This window comes from Suncus etruscus, chromosome 1 (genome assembly GCF_024139225.1).
Source record: "Suncus etruscus isolate mSunEtr1 chromosome 1, mSunEtr1.pri.cur, whole genome shotgun sequence".
Lineage (NCBI taxonomy): Eukaryota > Metazoa > Chordata > Mammalia > Eulipotyphla > Soricidae > Suncus > Suncus etruscus.
Window position 1 is genome coordinate 26,198,498 of NC_064848.1, and position 15,969 is coordinate 26,214,466.

General features: G+C 37.2%; 1 protein-coding gene across 1 annotated transcript in view; it reads right to left on the reverse strand.

Moving 5' to 3' along the window:
• Positions 1-10,771: 10,771 nt before the first annotated feature.
• LANCL1 (LanC like glutathione S-transferase 1) overlaps positions 10,772-15,969 on the reverse strand; it is a 50,036-nt gene continuing 44,838 nt past the window's right edge. Inside the window, exons 7-9 of the mRNA XM_049784158.1 lie at positions 12,998-13,174; positions 12,339-12,411; positions 10,772-10,935 (exon numbers count right to left, since the gene is read on the reverse strand). Coding sequence (XP_049640115.1) covers positions 10,859-10,935; positions 12,339-12,411; positions 12,998-13,174 — 327 coding nt within the window. The 3' untranslated portion in view covers positions 10,772-10,858. The remainder of the gene's footprint in view (positions 10,936-12,338; positions 12,412-12,997; positions 13,175-15,969) is intronic.

Genomic DNA, 15,969 nt, shown 5'->3' on the forward strand with positions numbered 1-15,969 from the left:
AGGACGGTGGTTCGAATCCCAGCATCCCATATGGTCCCCAGAGTCTGTCAGCAGCGATTTCTGAGCATAGAACCAGGAGTAACTCCTGAGCGCTGCCGGGTGTGACCCAAAAACAAACAAACAAAAAACCCCAAGTTTTTCTGTGGTGGGATCCGAACCATTACCTAGTGAGCCCTGGCCACTCCAGGCTATGCAGACATGACAGTTAGTGCTGGTGGCAGGGGACACTGTCAGAGTTGGGAAAGGAATTTGGAGTCTAATATATTCTAAGCATCCACTACAAACCTCTGAGCTGTCCCCTGTCCTTAAAGATATGGCTTTTAAGCTTTACTAGAAAAATCTAAATATTTTTAGATAAGCAATTTAGATATTCAGCTAGGAAAATCTAGGATTATCTTATTTATCATTATCATAATCCTCATTGTATTGGTCTTTGTACCACACCTGGCAGTGCTCAGGATTTACTCCTGGCTCAGAGATCACGTCTGGTGGTGCTCAGAGGACCATATGAGATCCTGGGATCAATCCCAGATTAGCCTTGTGCAAGGCCTATGCTCTAACCACTTTGTATCTCTCTGGCCCCACATCATCATTTTTTACTTTTTAACAACAATTTTATAGGATGAAGAGTTCAAAAGTCTCTTTTATGACACACTAAACTGGGGCCAACGTGATAATACAGTGAATATCATGTTTATTTTACATAAGGCCAACCTGGGTTTTATCCTAGCACATCATATGGTTCCCTAAGCTCCTCCAGGAGTGACCCCTAAATTCAGAACCAGTAGTAAGCCCTGAATGCAGTTGGGTGTATAATCCCCACATAAAAAATGATACCTTGGGGACCAGAGAGATGGCATGGAGGTAGGGTGTTTGCCTTGCATACAGAAGGACGATGGTTTGAATCCCGGCATCCCATATGGTCCCCTGAGCCTGCCAGGAGTGATTTCTGAATGCTGCTGGGTGTGACCCCCCCCTCAAAAAAAAGATACAATGGACTATTGAATTTTATATGAATTTCATCAATTCAAAATAAATAAAACTATAAGGGTCAAGGATGTGGTTCAAATGATAGAGCACAGAGTTGCATTTCTGATGTCTCATGTTTCCCCTGAGCACTGAGAAGTGGGGCTCTTGAGCATCACAACAATGAAACCACATATACACCACATCAGAGTTTCTTTGACTTTGCTTTCCTCCCTTTTAAATTTAAAGCTATGAAAAAAACTTTGCATTTTTACAACCATAAATTGTTCCCCTGATTTTATTTGTATAGAAGAAGTCTAAATAATTGTCAAAGTGCAGCAAAGTTCTAGTTTCTAAAATCATTTTCAACTGGCTTTATAACCCATATTAATCTTATACACTTAGTCTGGCATGTCTCTCATCTCTCGTGATTTTGACTATAGTAACAGTAGCCTGATAGCTCATTTAAACTACTCTAAACTTTGAGGGGCAAAAGATTTTAGCATTAACACCACATCTATTTAAAACAAGTATTTGTAGGGTCCCAACATGCCTGAAATGTGATTATTTCTTTTTAAAAGCATATGTCATTTCTTCAAATCCCATAAAGCACGTGCTACTCTAAGTGTAGTAATTTACCTCCATCATTGTCATTAATTTTTCATTAACAATTAAAATAATTAATGTGAGCAGTACTGACATCTGCTGGACAAAAAAAATCTCTTTTCATTATATGATTAATAGTAATGCTCATGCATTACTAACTAGATGGTCTCTTGATTAAACCTAACAAGCAAAACTATACTGAATGAAGTAGAAAATAGAATAGGGCCAGAAAGATAGTGGATCAGGTAAAATGCCACAACTCTGGATGTAGTCTATGTAAGCTTTTCTGTACAGCATCCCACATGGTCTTATGAGCCAAAGCAGGAGTGACTTGATAGTACAACGAGTAGGTACTTGCTTTGTATGTGGCCGACCTTGGTTCAATCCACGGCATCCCTTATGGTCCCATGATACTGCAACAGGCAAATGCTATCTCTCTAGACCTACAATTTATTTTTTGAAAAAGAAAATGGGATTAAATTGCTTTTGTGTTGAACATCATGAAAAATGAGTTGGCTGATCATGTCTCTTTATAAATTCTAAACAAAGGGTGGAAGGCCCTTAATTTTACTTATATTAGCCTTAATATTTCCAAATAATTCAATTGAATTTTTCAGTGCTGTGGGGGTTTATCCTGCCATGGGATTCTGATAGTTGTGGTGCCACCAGTTATTCCCAGGGGTCTGCATCTGGGAGTAGGTGTAGTCAAATGAGGACATTAGCCACAGGGCATCTAATATTCTTTTTGTTTGTATTATTTCTCTTGCTCACATCGAATACTCTTTAGTGAAGCCACTCACTTCATACAGCTACCCCTTTGCTCTAATGGTTTTAGGGCATTATCCTTGTGAACTATCTAAAGACCTCCCCCATGATCTCAGGAGGTCTTTTGGCTTGGGGGTCACCTATGCCTTTTGGGAGTCTCCTAGAACTGTAGGGAAGCTCCTAGCTCATCATCCTAACTAGGACTAGACTTCACTAGCAGTGATGGTCCCAGCTAATTGCTTCAGCTGGGAAACTCTTCACTCTTTGGACTCATTAGGGGTTTATGCATTCCCTCTGATTCCATCGAGCTTCATTCCCCTGCAGCAAGCAGCACTAACTAGAACCTCTGACAGCCCTGAGCTAGTAGCCCGAAGCAGCCCTTGCTAACAACAGCTTCAGTTGTCAGCTGTCTTCACACTCTTGGGGCTTCTGGGTAGATCTTAGTGGTCAGCAGTTCCAGCAAGGACATTTCTGGCAACAGTGGTTAGCTACATCACCTGGCCTCTGGGTTGCTGATGCATCTGCCTGCTTGTATCTTTGAGCACTCACTGATGAGAAAAGGACACAGGCTGACAATACCAAGGATCTTCTTATGGGCAACACTGAGGGTCTTGCAGTACGTCTAGGTCTGATCTTTCAGCCCCCAGTGTTTTCCTGGCTTTCTGTAACTTTAGTGGTCATGCATACAGACACTAGAGGACTTCCTCCATATGGGTTCTCAAATGTGCTATCCAGCATGTCACTTTTAGGCCAGAGGCCAAATTGTATTAGTGTGGAGAGAAGCCCAACTCTTAGGCCATAAGCCCCACAAATTTCTAGCATTTTTCTTCCAAATGATTCTGAGGTTACCAGAAACTTATGGCCCTTTGAATTGGAAAAGTTTTCAAGTCATGGCAAAATTTTCATTAAAATTGTAATTACACATTTGTTACATATGCTTTTTTAAAAAAAATTTACTATGGTCATCACTACAGAAAATGGATAACCTCAGCTGCATTACTTTAACATTATATGGAATTACATCATAAATTAGACTCTGATCACTTCTGCTCTCAGGCTTTTGTTTCTAAAGCCTGTGCTATTTAATCACACCCATCAATACATCCTTTCAATGGATTGACTGATTCCTAACTTTCTTGTTCTCTACTGTTAGGATTCCATGTGAGATTAGTTTTAGCCTATAGCACTCAAAGTAGACCAGATAGCAACAGCAGGAGCATAGACTGGGAGCATAAAGAAATTCAGAATCCTATGCCCTATTGGACAGGCATTTCTCAATCATTTCAACAAGACCAGAAATAATTTGTAGGCATACTTGGCTGAGAAGCCCTGATCATTGTTTCTGTGTTGATGCTGGTGCAACCACCAGTGGCTCACCAATTCAATATCAAAGCTGCCAGATGATGAGAAACACTAACTGCAGCATCAGTGTGAACTGAATACAAAAACACTAACTCTCACAAAAACTTTTTTCCCCTTCCATTCCTCATAAAAAGCAGATTGTTGGGGCCGGAGAGGTGGCGCTAGAGGTAAGGTGTCTGCCTTGCAAGCGCTAGCCAAGGAAGGACCGCGGTTCAATCCTTGGCATCCCATATGGTCCCCCCAAGCCAGGGGCAATTTCTGAGTGCTTAGCCAGGAGTAACCCCTGAGCATCAAATGGGTGTAACCAAAAAAAAACCCAAAAAAACAAAACAAAACAAAAAAAAACCAGATTGTGTAGGGTGACTTCTACATTAAATGATTTCTACATTTCCTACTTTTTCTCACTGAATTAGGGGGAAATAGCATAATCAAGAAAAATATGAAATATGGTATAAACTAATTAATAATGTGTTAATGACTAAGAGTAGGAGGTTCATAGCCTATTTAAAAATCATTTTAGGGCTTCAGTGAAAGTAAAGCAGGTAAGGTGCTTGTCTTGCATGCAGTTGATCTGGGTTCAATCCCTGGCATCCCAAATGGCTCCGAGAGTGCCAGGAGTGATTCCAGAGTCAGGAGTAAGCCCTGAGCATTGTCAGGTGAGGATGACCCCCTTGCCCCACTCTGAAAATGTTCATTTGAACAGAATCTTACTCTAAATTATGACTAATGCTAATTAACACTAGGAATCGGGCAACTGTATGGAAGTAATTTGAGGGACAAGTGGCATTTTAGTCTTCAAACTTCTCTTCACATTGTTTACCACTGAAGTAGGAATAAAAATACTTAATGCTTCTGGGAAGGCTCAGGGATTTTAATGTTCTTGTAGGGCCTCTCAAACCTCTCACAGTACTCCAGGCCTATGCATTTGTAACAGATACACTGTTTTGCAATAAGGTGTTGCTTGGGTCTGGTAGTGTTTAAGGGCCCTGATTGATTCCCAGATGACTCTTTGGGACTACCAGAGATGGAGCCTGCAGTGTTGGGGAATGAACTCAGGACTTTGTACAGACCTCTGATCTATCTCCCTGGTCCCCATGAATTATAGTTTCTTTACTCTGTAGGAATACTAAAAAAGTTACATGATATAGACATTCTTGAAATTAGTGAAGCAAGGGAAGTTGGGGAGATTAACAGGAATATTAGAATAGCTTATCTTCTAATTCCTAGTCTCTTTACCTGTTTCCTTTTTTTTTTTCCTTTTTAGTTTTTATTGTGACCAAAGTGCATTACAAATCTTTCACTGCATCATTTATGGTACATAGTGACAATGAATGAGGGGCATTCCCACCACCAGTGCTGTCCTCTCTCCACCCCTGTTCCCAGCATGTATCCCATATCTCCCTCCTTTACCCCCCAGAATGTTAGTGCAACTGGTCTCCACTTTACAGCTTGTTGTAGATTGAGCATACATTCCACTGTCATTGGAGATAAAGGATAAAAAAAGGAAGAAAAAATTTGGTAACAACTACCAAAAAAAGAAAGAAGAGAAGAAAAAAGAAAAAAAATGGAAGAAAAAAATGCACCCGGCAAAGAAAAATTAAAAAAAAATAATCACCAAATAATAACCACAAGAGTGAAAAAGAAAAAGTGAAAGAAAAGAGAAGGAAAATAGTCAAAAACTTAACAAATCAAAACAAACAAGAAAAAGACGGGGTGCTGGAGTGGCAGGGTTTGGCGTTCCCTCCACTTTTTTTTTTTTTTTTTTGCATAGACACAGTAAGCATTGTGGAAGAAAGGGAATTCCCATGGCCTAAGAGATTCAGGGTTTATCCATCCATGAAGCATACCATCATGGGATCAACCACTGGCTCCAGGAAACTTTCCTCTCAGTTGTGGGTGAGAAAATCAAGCCACTGTAGCTAGCGATCTTGGTATTTGCGCAGGTCATAGGACAGCGTCTAAGATAGAGTCTTTACGGTTCTAGAGGTTCCTATCCATCATTTGTTCAGTCTTCTGTAACAATTGCTCCTTGTTTTTGTTCAGTCTCTAAGCCAAAGCCTAGGATATTATGGATCCAAAGGTTCTGCTCAGCATCTGTTGTGCCTGTTTTCTTTATCCCGAATAAACTTTCAGAATAGGGTTGTCTATGCACACAAAACTCCCTGCCAGACACCTCACACATATAAGAATTCACACACTTAGTAAAAGTGAATTTGTTAATTTGACATTTACTTTTGTATTGTATGGTATTTCAATCACCTTTTTCATGTCCTCTCTCAAACTGAGTTTGATAGACACTAGAAGGACTCCACCCATTTTCAGCAATTTTAATTTTTTTAAATTTTTTTTCTTATTCTTTACCCCATTCTATTGCTTTTCCTTCCCTCAAACAAAACCACATAACTCGATTTATCTAGCTTAGCCTCTCAAATAGAGGGAGAAACAAGGGAGGGCACCAGGACCAAACAGATGTATGATCACTGATAGTAAGCTAGACAAAGAGGGGACCACCTACTCTAGCAGCACGGGGGGTAACGGTGGGGGATATGGGTTGCAGAAAGGGAACGGGGAAGGGGGGAGGACAAATTTGGTGGTGGGTGAATATTCCCGATTCAATGGTAATATGTACCTAAAATACTAATGTGAAAGATATGTAAGCCACTATGATCAAAATAAAAATTAAAAAAGTGAATTTGGGGTAAAATGATTTTCATGTATTGCTAGTGGCATGACTAAATAGTCTATCTGCAGCCCTTAAGTTCCATTTATACCAGCAAGTGGGTGCAGGTTGATTCCTGAATGCTGAATCCTGAGAGAACAATCGATATTAGCCACACTGCTTATTTGTGTGTGTGTTATAAATATCCTCTTCATATACTATCTCCATCAGAGAAATTAGGCAATTGTGATGCTGCATTATAAACTGATTTATCAAGGGCCCTAACTGCCTCACAAATTCTTTCTCAAACAATGATTTGTGAAGTGACAGAATATTAGTTGCAGATTTAATGTCACCATGGTTCTAATTTGCATGTGGATGGAAAGTTAACATAATGTAGAAATGTGAAATTAAACTGGTTGACTATGAGCAGCAGTCCTGCTAAGATCCATTTCTCTATCCTAATTATTTTACCTCTTGGTTTATTGCATTTGCTGCTTTCGCCCATTACTCACCAAATTGCCAAATAAGTCCCTCCGGATGCACTAGCATGAGGCTCTGGAAAACAGTGTTTGGATCTTTTACATAACAAGATGAATGAAATCAATGATCAACACTGTAAAAACGTCAGTGTTTTCTCATCTGGATTGTAAGAGGGTGAGTTTAGATGGAAAAAAGTAATCAGGAGTTTGACTTCTAGGTTTTTTTTCATTTTAGTGATGGTTATAAGAGCAAAGGAATACATGAAATTTTTAGTGATACAGAATCTCAGCAGGAAATACTTGGGAAAAATAAATGACACAAAAATCATTCTATCGAAGTATGAATAAGAAGGAAACAAAGTTCTGTTCTAATGCAAAGTTAGAAAAAGAGATCAAACTACTGTGGGTATATCACAGGAGACAAATTATTTCTTCAAGTTCTATTTGTTCATGAGATACTGCTGTGGTACAATTTAATACACTTTCCATTATTTTTCTTTCAGTAGGAAGATGAGTCAGGGATGGTAAAACAGTATTGGATGGTCTCATCAATTGAAATGCAATCTGTGAAGACATAGTAACAAGCTTCTCTTTGGAATCTCCAGGAAGCCTCTGGGAGTCCCTGCTTTTTTCTATCCCATCTGCCACACTGCCTGAATCTAAAGAAGTGATACACTACCTGCATTTATCTCTCGTATTATGAGTCATTCAGACAACAGAGTATGAGATCTGAAGGACATTTTAAGCACATGTGCCACTGGACAAGGACATTTAGGAATAAAACCGTTTTAATAATTTAAGTATCTATTGAATTTTCACAAATTGAGATTTTCACAAATCTCTATTGTGCTACGCGACACTTCATAATTTGTCAGAATTCCTTCACAACTTCACATATACATTTGATAATTATGCCTCATTTAAACTCTTCTATTCAGAGTTCCTTTTAAAATTGGTCAGCAGGGAAATCAATTTTTACATAGTCTTTAGCTATCTATAAACCACAAGGTACATTCTCTTGTAAGAAATGGTTACTATACTATTGTTTGTATACACATTCATCTGATTCTATAATGATCAGATTTAAAATACCTTCCACTACTAAATCTCTATTTTCAGAAAATATTGCAAATCTCACAAGAATGAAGAAAAAGTCTGAAACAAACCCCAGGGAATGAAGTATAGAGAAAAGGCCTTCTTTACTACTGAAAAAAAATTAGGTAAACCCTATCAAACAATATTAGGCAAACCAGAGCACGTAACGGTAGTCTAGTTAAATTTTATTGAGAATCAGTAAGTCCATTCTTTACAGAACATAGATATAACCTCTAACCTCACTCCTTCCCAACAAATGACAACACAGCACTGGGTGGGTTCCTTGAATACGCTGAATACTTGTTTAATATATCCAGGAGAGAACAGTTCTTCTATAGCTTAAGATGCAGAATAGAGTGCTCTGATTGATTTAAAGGAAGTAAAACTGGACTTAAAAATCACTATAAGAGGGGATGGAGCAATAGCACAGTGGTAGGGCATTTGCTTTCCATGCAGCTGATCCAGGACAGAAGGTGGTTTGAATCCCAGCATCTCATATGGTCCCCAAGCCAAGAGAGATTTCTGAGAGCATAGTCAGGAGTAACCCCTGAAAATCACTGGGTATGGCCCACAAACCAAAAAAAAAATCACTCTAAGTAACAAAAATCTATGGAACAGTTCTAGCAGTCAAAGGTGAACACAATAATTATACAATCTTATATTCTGTATTTCAAAAGCAGCTAGGCATCTTAACGCCAGGCACAAATAACCTGGAGGATTATCGCTTATTTAGGGAAGTGGTAATAAGCAGAGAAAATGGCTAAGGGCCATATTTACCTGAAACTCTGGTAAACTACCATAAAAGCTATTGATGCAAAATGTTTGACTGAAGCTGACACCAAAGATAAAAGAGAGCAAATGACTCCAAGGATTAAAGACTAACTCATGTAAGACCAAAGCTCAATGGAATTGATGGAAATAGTCATGATGTTAACTTTGATATGATGAAAAGTTTACTGCAATTTCCCATCACTGAAGGAACAGAACCATATGACGGGGGAAATGAACACTGAAAACTGAGAAACTTCTAAGGTTTTACAAACTAGTCTGCATTGGAGATGAGAGATATTATTCATTTTTCAAGGAGGCAGTATTTGGAATTTTTCTTAATATAAAAAGTTCTGAGCGAAAAATAATAAATCAGAGATAGAAGTAAAATAATACCCTTTCTATCTTAAAATGAATTAAACTAGTGGAAAAGTTACTTTTAGTTTCTGCTATTGTGCTATTATGGTACTGCTGGGCTTAGTTTCTTAGTCTTTGCCTGTTTAAAATCCTAACAAATTGTCTTAGATTTTAAACATTAAAAATATGCAATGGTGCAAATAAGAAAATCCTGGCAGCTACTGTTCTTAGAAAGACAAAAAAGAAACTAGAATTTTATATTGATGCATTTGATAATAGATGACAACAGCTAAACTGCAATCAAAAAATCAGCAGCAAGTTAAGTCACCATGTTCTTGCATTGAATTCTCTGGAGCTAAACTGAGTCTTTGATAAGGTCTCTGGTTAACAGAAAGTTTTTTTTCTTTTTCCTTGGTTTACAAGCTGTAGTGGCTAAAAATACAGGTCGAGTATATTAAGACACCATTATTAACTAAACCAGATGAACTTTATTCTTTCAAGTTGGAAACCTAGCTGAAGATAAATTTGCTAGACTGTCAATGCTAACAATGCTGATCTGGAATGTTCTCAAGAAAGGCACAGCTTATGTACAACTTTCCAGCAGCATGTTCAAAATGAGAGGCACAAGGTTGTCCCTGACTAGAATAAGTCACAATTGAGGAAATTACTGCTAGGAACTGAGCAGAGGTGACTGTCAGTACCATGAAGGGAAGTATAAGTTCTAATAGCAATAGCTATTTTGGTGCTAAATGAATTAAACTAGTGGAAAAGTTACTTTTAGTTTAGGGAAATGGTGCCTCTAGGAGCCAGCACATAAAGAGCGTTTATGCTTGTGTGATCTAGAGACCCAGGAAAGGGGTGCTTTTATGGTATTCTCTCCCTCCTTTTAAAACAGAAGTATGGTACTGCATAATGAAAAGACTGATAGAAACTTAACTGTCTTATGGCATTTAACAGTCATCACTGCCATTGCCAAGAAAATAAACCAAAAGTTGATTTTTAGTTCAAAGCAGCAAGTCAGATAGGGAAGACTCAGACCCTAAATATATCTCACACAGAAAATTTGCTTCCTTGATCTGACAGTACATACAAAAAATCCCAAACAAATGAAAATAAATAGTTCCACAGTATACTAGCATATTTTAGACAAAATAATAAATAGCTGTTTTCTTTAAATCATATCAAAATTTTTACAACATTCCATTTTAGGAGTCTGTGGTAAAATGTTTATAGACTGATTACTAACAAATCTGAAACTATGTATTTGTTTAAATAAATTTAAACACCGTAAATTTAAAGAATGACATGTATGTTCCTAACTATTTGATACTCTGAAAATACAGTTATATTTTTGTTCCTCTTTCAATAATCAAGCCACATGTTGAAAGAAAAATACTAAAGACACGAGATGGAGGAAAATATCTATCAATAGTCATATACTAAACTCTATCTACACTTGGTTTCTTATATGTATTTTTAGATTAGTAACAATTATACAGTTATAGCTATAAACTTAAATGAGATATTCTCCAAGTTCTGAAATACTCATACCTATATATTCCCTCCAAATTCTGCACATACGCCTTGCCCTTTCTTTAAGAAGAAACTGAAGTTACATGAAAAGATTTCCTTGTATATTTTCAGATAGAAGAAAACGATAGAAACATCTGAGTGAAAACCACCAACCAAATTAAGTATAGTTTTGACACTGTTTCTTTGAAAAGCAATGAGAACACACAGTTCAGGGCTGACAGAAGAAAAGGATCATGCAGTGAGTTACAGGAGGCAGGCTTTTCTTCTAGAGCTCAAATGCAGGGAATTTGGCTTTTGTGGGCACAAGGAGGTCAGCCAGGAAATATATTGTTCCAGCCATTCCTGGAGAAAGAGAAAGAGGTAAAAGCTATAAACTCACATGGTTTTGAAAGAACAACTTCATATTGTAGCAGTATGATACTAATGACAGAGATATAAATAAAACTGGGACATGCCTGTCCTTTTGATTTAAAATCAATATCCTTTTTGATTTAAAAGGAGATCACTAGCAAGGAGTTCAGCCTACTCACTATCTAGGTGGAAGACAGGACAGAGTGGAGTGAGGCAAGCTCTAGGCACAGCTATGGCTTTTACTACATCACCAAAGCACCATGGGCCATTCACCCATGTGAGCTTTACTCAGTGGGAGATACTAAGATAATATATGTCATAGATTTGTATGATAATATCTGTCATAGGTAATGTCTATTTAAAACAGTTATTTAAATAAAATGGTTTATAAAACTGTTAATGGTAGGGTTTCATGCCTAAAAATTCCAGCACCATACCCTTCACCAATGTCCACCACCCTCTTCCATTGTTCAAGTATTCCCCCCCCCCACCTTCCTGTTCTTTATTTTTTTAAATAATATATTTTATTTAAACACCTTGGTTAAAAACATGATTGTGGTTGGGTTTCAGTCATATAAGAGGACACAACCATCACCAGTGCAACATTCCCATCACCAATGTCCCAAATATCCCTCCTCCCCACTCTGCCCCCACCTGTACTCTAGACAGGCTTTCTATTTCCCTCATACATTCCTGTTCTTTATGTTGAGAAACTATAAATAGTTGCTGCTTGCTTTATGATTCTTTATATCCCACACGAGAGAACAATCATTCAATATATGTCCTTTTTTTTCTGAATTACTTAGCACAATACTCTTCACTTCCATCCATGTAGCTTCAAATTACATTATTTCATCTTTTCTTATAGTCAAATCTTATTCCATGTGTATATGTACCATAGTTTATTTATTCACCTGTTCTTAGGCTGTTTCTAGATTTTGTGAATAGTGTTGCTATGAATATAAGGGTATAAATGTGTTTTCTGAGTAGAACTTTTAAGCCTTTGGGGTAGATATTAAGGATTTCTGTGTCATATGGAAATTCAATTCTTAGTTTTTTGAGAAGTTTCTGCATTGTTTTCCAAAATGACTAGTTCATTCTCCCACCAGCAGTGAATCAGGGTGTCTTTCTCCTCACAACTATGCCAACACAAGTTATTTTTGTTATTTGTGATATAAGAATATATATTTTTTGCTGAAATGATTAATACTGTTATCTGCAAAATGTCCAACATGTGCAACATAAGTGTCCACTAGCATGCCTACTTATTAGGTATGTGACAGTCTATACGCTAAATGGTTTTTAATAGTAACCAAATTTAAATTCATTAATTACCAAGTAGAAAAAGCAGATGCTGCTGTGACAAAACAAATAAGTAATGCATAAAAACATACCTTCAAAGAGGGAAAAAGGGGTGTCTGGAGTTCTGCATCCATGTTCTCCATAATCTAAGCACCATTCAGCAAACTGAAAATAAAACCGGGTATATTATTGTAATAATTTCTTCCAAAGGCCTACAAAATAGATAGAAATTATTCTAAAGTATTACTCTGAAAAGGGAATGGAGTGATAGTATAATGGATAAGGTGTTGTATGTGGCTGAGCTGGAATTGATCCCCAGCATCCTACAGCTTCTCCTGGGTTCACCAAGAATGATCCCTGAGCACAAAGTCAGGAGCAAAGCCTGAGTATCAAGAGGTAGCCCAACACCCAAATGAATTACACTGAAAAGTCATATTTGTCTTTCAGACAAAGAAATGGATGGTCTGAAAGACAGCAGCAGTGGGGGATATTTAATGAGCTTTCTGAGCCCAGATTATTGATTTAGAAAGCAAAGATATATATCTTTCACCCTTGTCCACAACCCATAAATGCTACTGAAGGAGACATCCTTTCAAAAGAAAGTAAATTCAGTGCGATGACTTTAAAGTTTTTCTTAATTGTGTATGTTCAAAAGATACACAGTTCAAACAAATGAATTAAATCAAGTTAACCAGAGTTCCTTTATATAAACTTTTGTGAACCTTTTCCTTTTGTTAGCTCTGACTCCTACCTTACAGGCTCTGTACAGGTACTTCGCATCCTGTGTGAGGTTGTACAATGTGAGGAAGGCGTAGGCATTCCCAGCTGCACCATGGCACAGTCCATACCCTTTCTTCAGCAACCCATACTGCCAGGTCACCTCAGCACATTTATAGGCATCATGGAGATACTGTTCCTCTTTGAACACCTGAACAGTTAATGAACAGTTTTATTATAAATGTAATTTAAAAGAAACTTGGTATTTCTTCTTGGTAAATAAGCAAAAAAGATTGGGGGAAAAAGGGATATAGTTTTGGGATGGAAGGAGGGAGGAAGAAAGGAGAGAGGGGTGAAGGAAAGAGAGAGAGAAAAAGGGTAAAATAAAAAGAGAGAGATATGTTACATAGGTAGAGTAAGTTTATACAAATTCACTAGGTATTGTTAAGAAATGAATCCAGGGCTGGAGCAGTGGTGCAAGTAGTAAGGTGTCTGCCTTGCCTGCATTAGCCTAAGAAGGACTGCGGTTTGATCTCCTGGTGTCCCATATGGTCCCCAAGCCAGGAGCAATTTCTGAGCACATAGCCAGGAGTAACCCCTGAGTGACACTGGGTGTGGACCACCCCCCTCAAATAGAAATGAATCCAGACCAGGATATGTGTGTGTGTGTGTGTGTGTGTGTGTCCATATTACTGATTAAATATTATTTTCCTTCTGACTTGCTGTTAACATTTGTCACTTTTCAAAGAAATCATGCTAGATAATACTGATGGCCTTTACTCTGAGGAAGTTTCTATCTATGCTATAAAAGAATATGCTATTATATACAAACTGACTGTGAGACAATACTGTCATAAAAATAGAAACAAATGCCATTTGTGCCACTCTCTAGAAGGCCAAACATTGCCCATCCTGATGTCCTTCTACTCCCTCATCCCAGGTACAACATCCTATGGATGGACCTCACTTCTGAGGTTGAATTTCTGCCCCAGAATCTCTATGTCAACTGTACCACTTCCCTTTCAAAACCCCAACAATTCCCATTCTGATACCTATCTGCCTTCTCATCCTAAAACTGAAGGCATTCCAACTTATATCTTCTATTTTCTGGAAGGTGTGCCTTAGTACTACTTTCTTTCTGACAGTATAAAGCCTCAAAATTTAGTTGTTCAAGTCAAGTAATTTCTCTTCAGGGTTTTTTTTTTTTTTTTTTTAGCATACTCAAATAATCCTGCATGCTTAGGAAAATACCTCAAAGGTAGATATATTAGTAGTCACCTTTTATATAATTAATTCAATAGATCACTATAATTAAAGATTAAAACTCCTCCATGATACCCACAGAATGCAAAGAACAACGGGTAAACAACAGAGGTCTACTGCACTTGAATCGTGGGCAAATCTCCAAGCCTCTTAAATGTCCTAGTCTGGTAATTGAGAATTGAAAATCAATACTTCATGACTTAGCAATAGAAATCACATAGGCATTAGCCAGTGAAATACTCCTGAAGTAAATTTCTAATGGCTTATTGCAATCTAAGTATTCTTCAAGAAGAGTTAGGTAGTTTAGAAAGCTTTCCTACTGTATTCTAAAACCTAAAATGTAAAATTTAATATTCTAAAAGCTTTATGATTATAATTACTGAGAGATTATTTCTATTCTATTCAATTCTAGAGATTTATAGACCTATAAATTTATAGACCTAGAACTGATGAGATACATCTTGGCTTATACCTATTTTTTCCTTAAATAGCCTTTTTTCCCCTTTGATTGACTTTTATATAGCATGTTTTTCAGAAGTTACATTTTCACATTTTTCATAATGAATATGATATATTCTATTTTTTAAATGTGCACTGCAGTGCATTATTTATACTCCTAATGCAACATAACCATTGTTTATCTATTTAGAAAATGTAACCCAGTAATTGTGTCATAAAGTGATTATTTCTCACTCCCAGCTGTCCCCATCCCCTACCAGCCTGTGGTAACTTTTATTTTGTTTCTATGAAGTTGCCTAATGTACATAGTAGGACATCTCATAAGAAGAACATAGAGTACTTGATTATTTTTCCCTTTGTGTCTTTTTATTTTCACAGGTAGAATGTTTTCAGAGTTCATGTAATTGTTGTATTCAAATGTTCATGTTATTTATGACAGAATAGTATTCCAGCATACATACATATCATTTTTGTCCATCCTACTAGCTGTGAACATACATTTGGATTCCTTCTGCTTTCTGGTTATTGTAAATAATGTTACTGTGAAACTCTAATAGATAAAATCTGGATGAATTATTTTAAAATTCTTTTGGGTAGATACCAAGAGATGGGGTTGCTGGATCACATATTAATTCTCTATTTAAATTTCAAAAAATCACCCTGTTGTTTGTATATATATATATATATATATATGTGTGTGTGTGTGTGTGTGTGTGTGTGTGTGTGTGTGTGTGTGTATGTGTGGTATATATACCTTTTATATTTCTACCAGTAATACATAAAGAGGACTCTTTTTTATCTACTGAATTTGGAGGCTGATTCCCAAGTGGTGCTCAAGAGGTCTAGGGGCCACACCCAGTGATACTTAGTCAACCAAGTCAGAGTTTCAGAGATAGAACCCCAAGATGTAGTGCTAGGGAGCGCCATAGATATACTGGCGTCTCTTGGAAAACCCAACTGCTATACCTTGCAATGCTTGAGGGCCTGGGGTTCAAACCCAGTTTAGATGGATACAAAGAATGCGCTCTAACTCCCATACTATTGGCTAACCTCAATTCTATTTGCAACTGAACTTTTGGTATAGTTATTTTGGATCTATCACTGAATTTATATCAGCGAAGTAATCTCATATTCTCTGAAATAATCTCTATGAAAGAGACTGAGAATGAGTTATAATTCATTTAGTAAAGTGACTTATCTGTTATCCCTTTCATGGTTTAGGCACAAAAGTAGCTTAGTAACTTTAAATCAGACAATTTTATATTTTCCAATTTATTTCTAAAA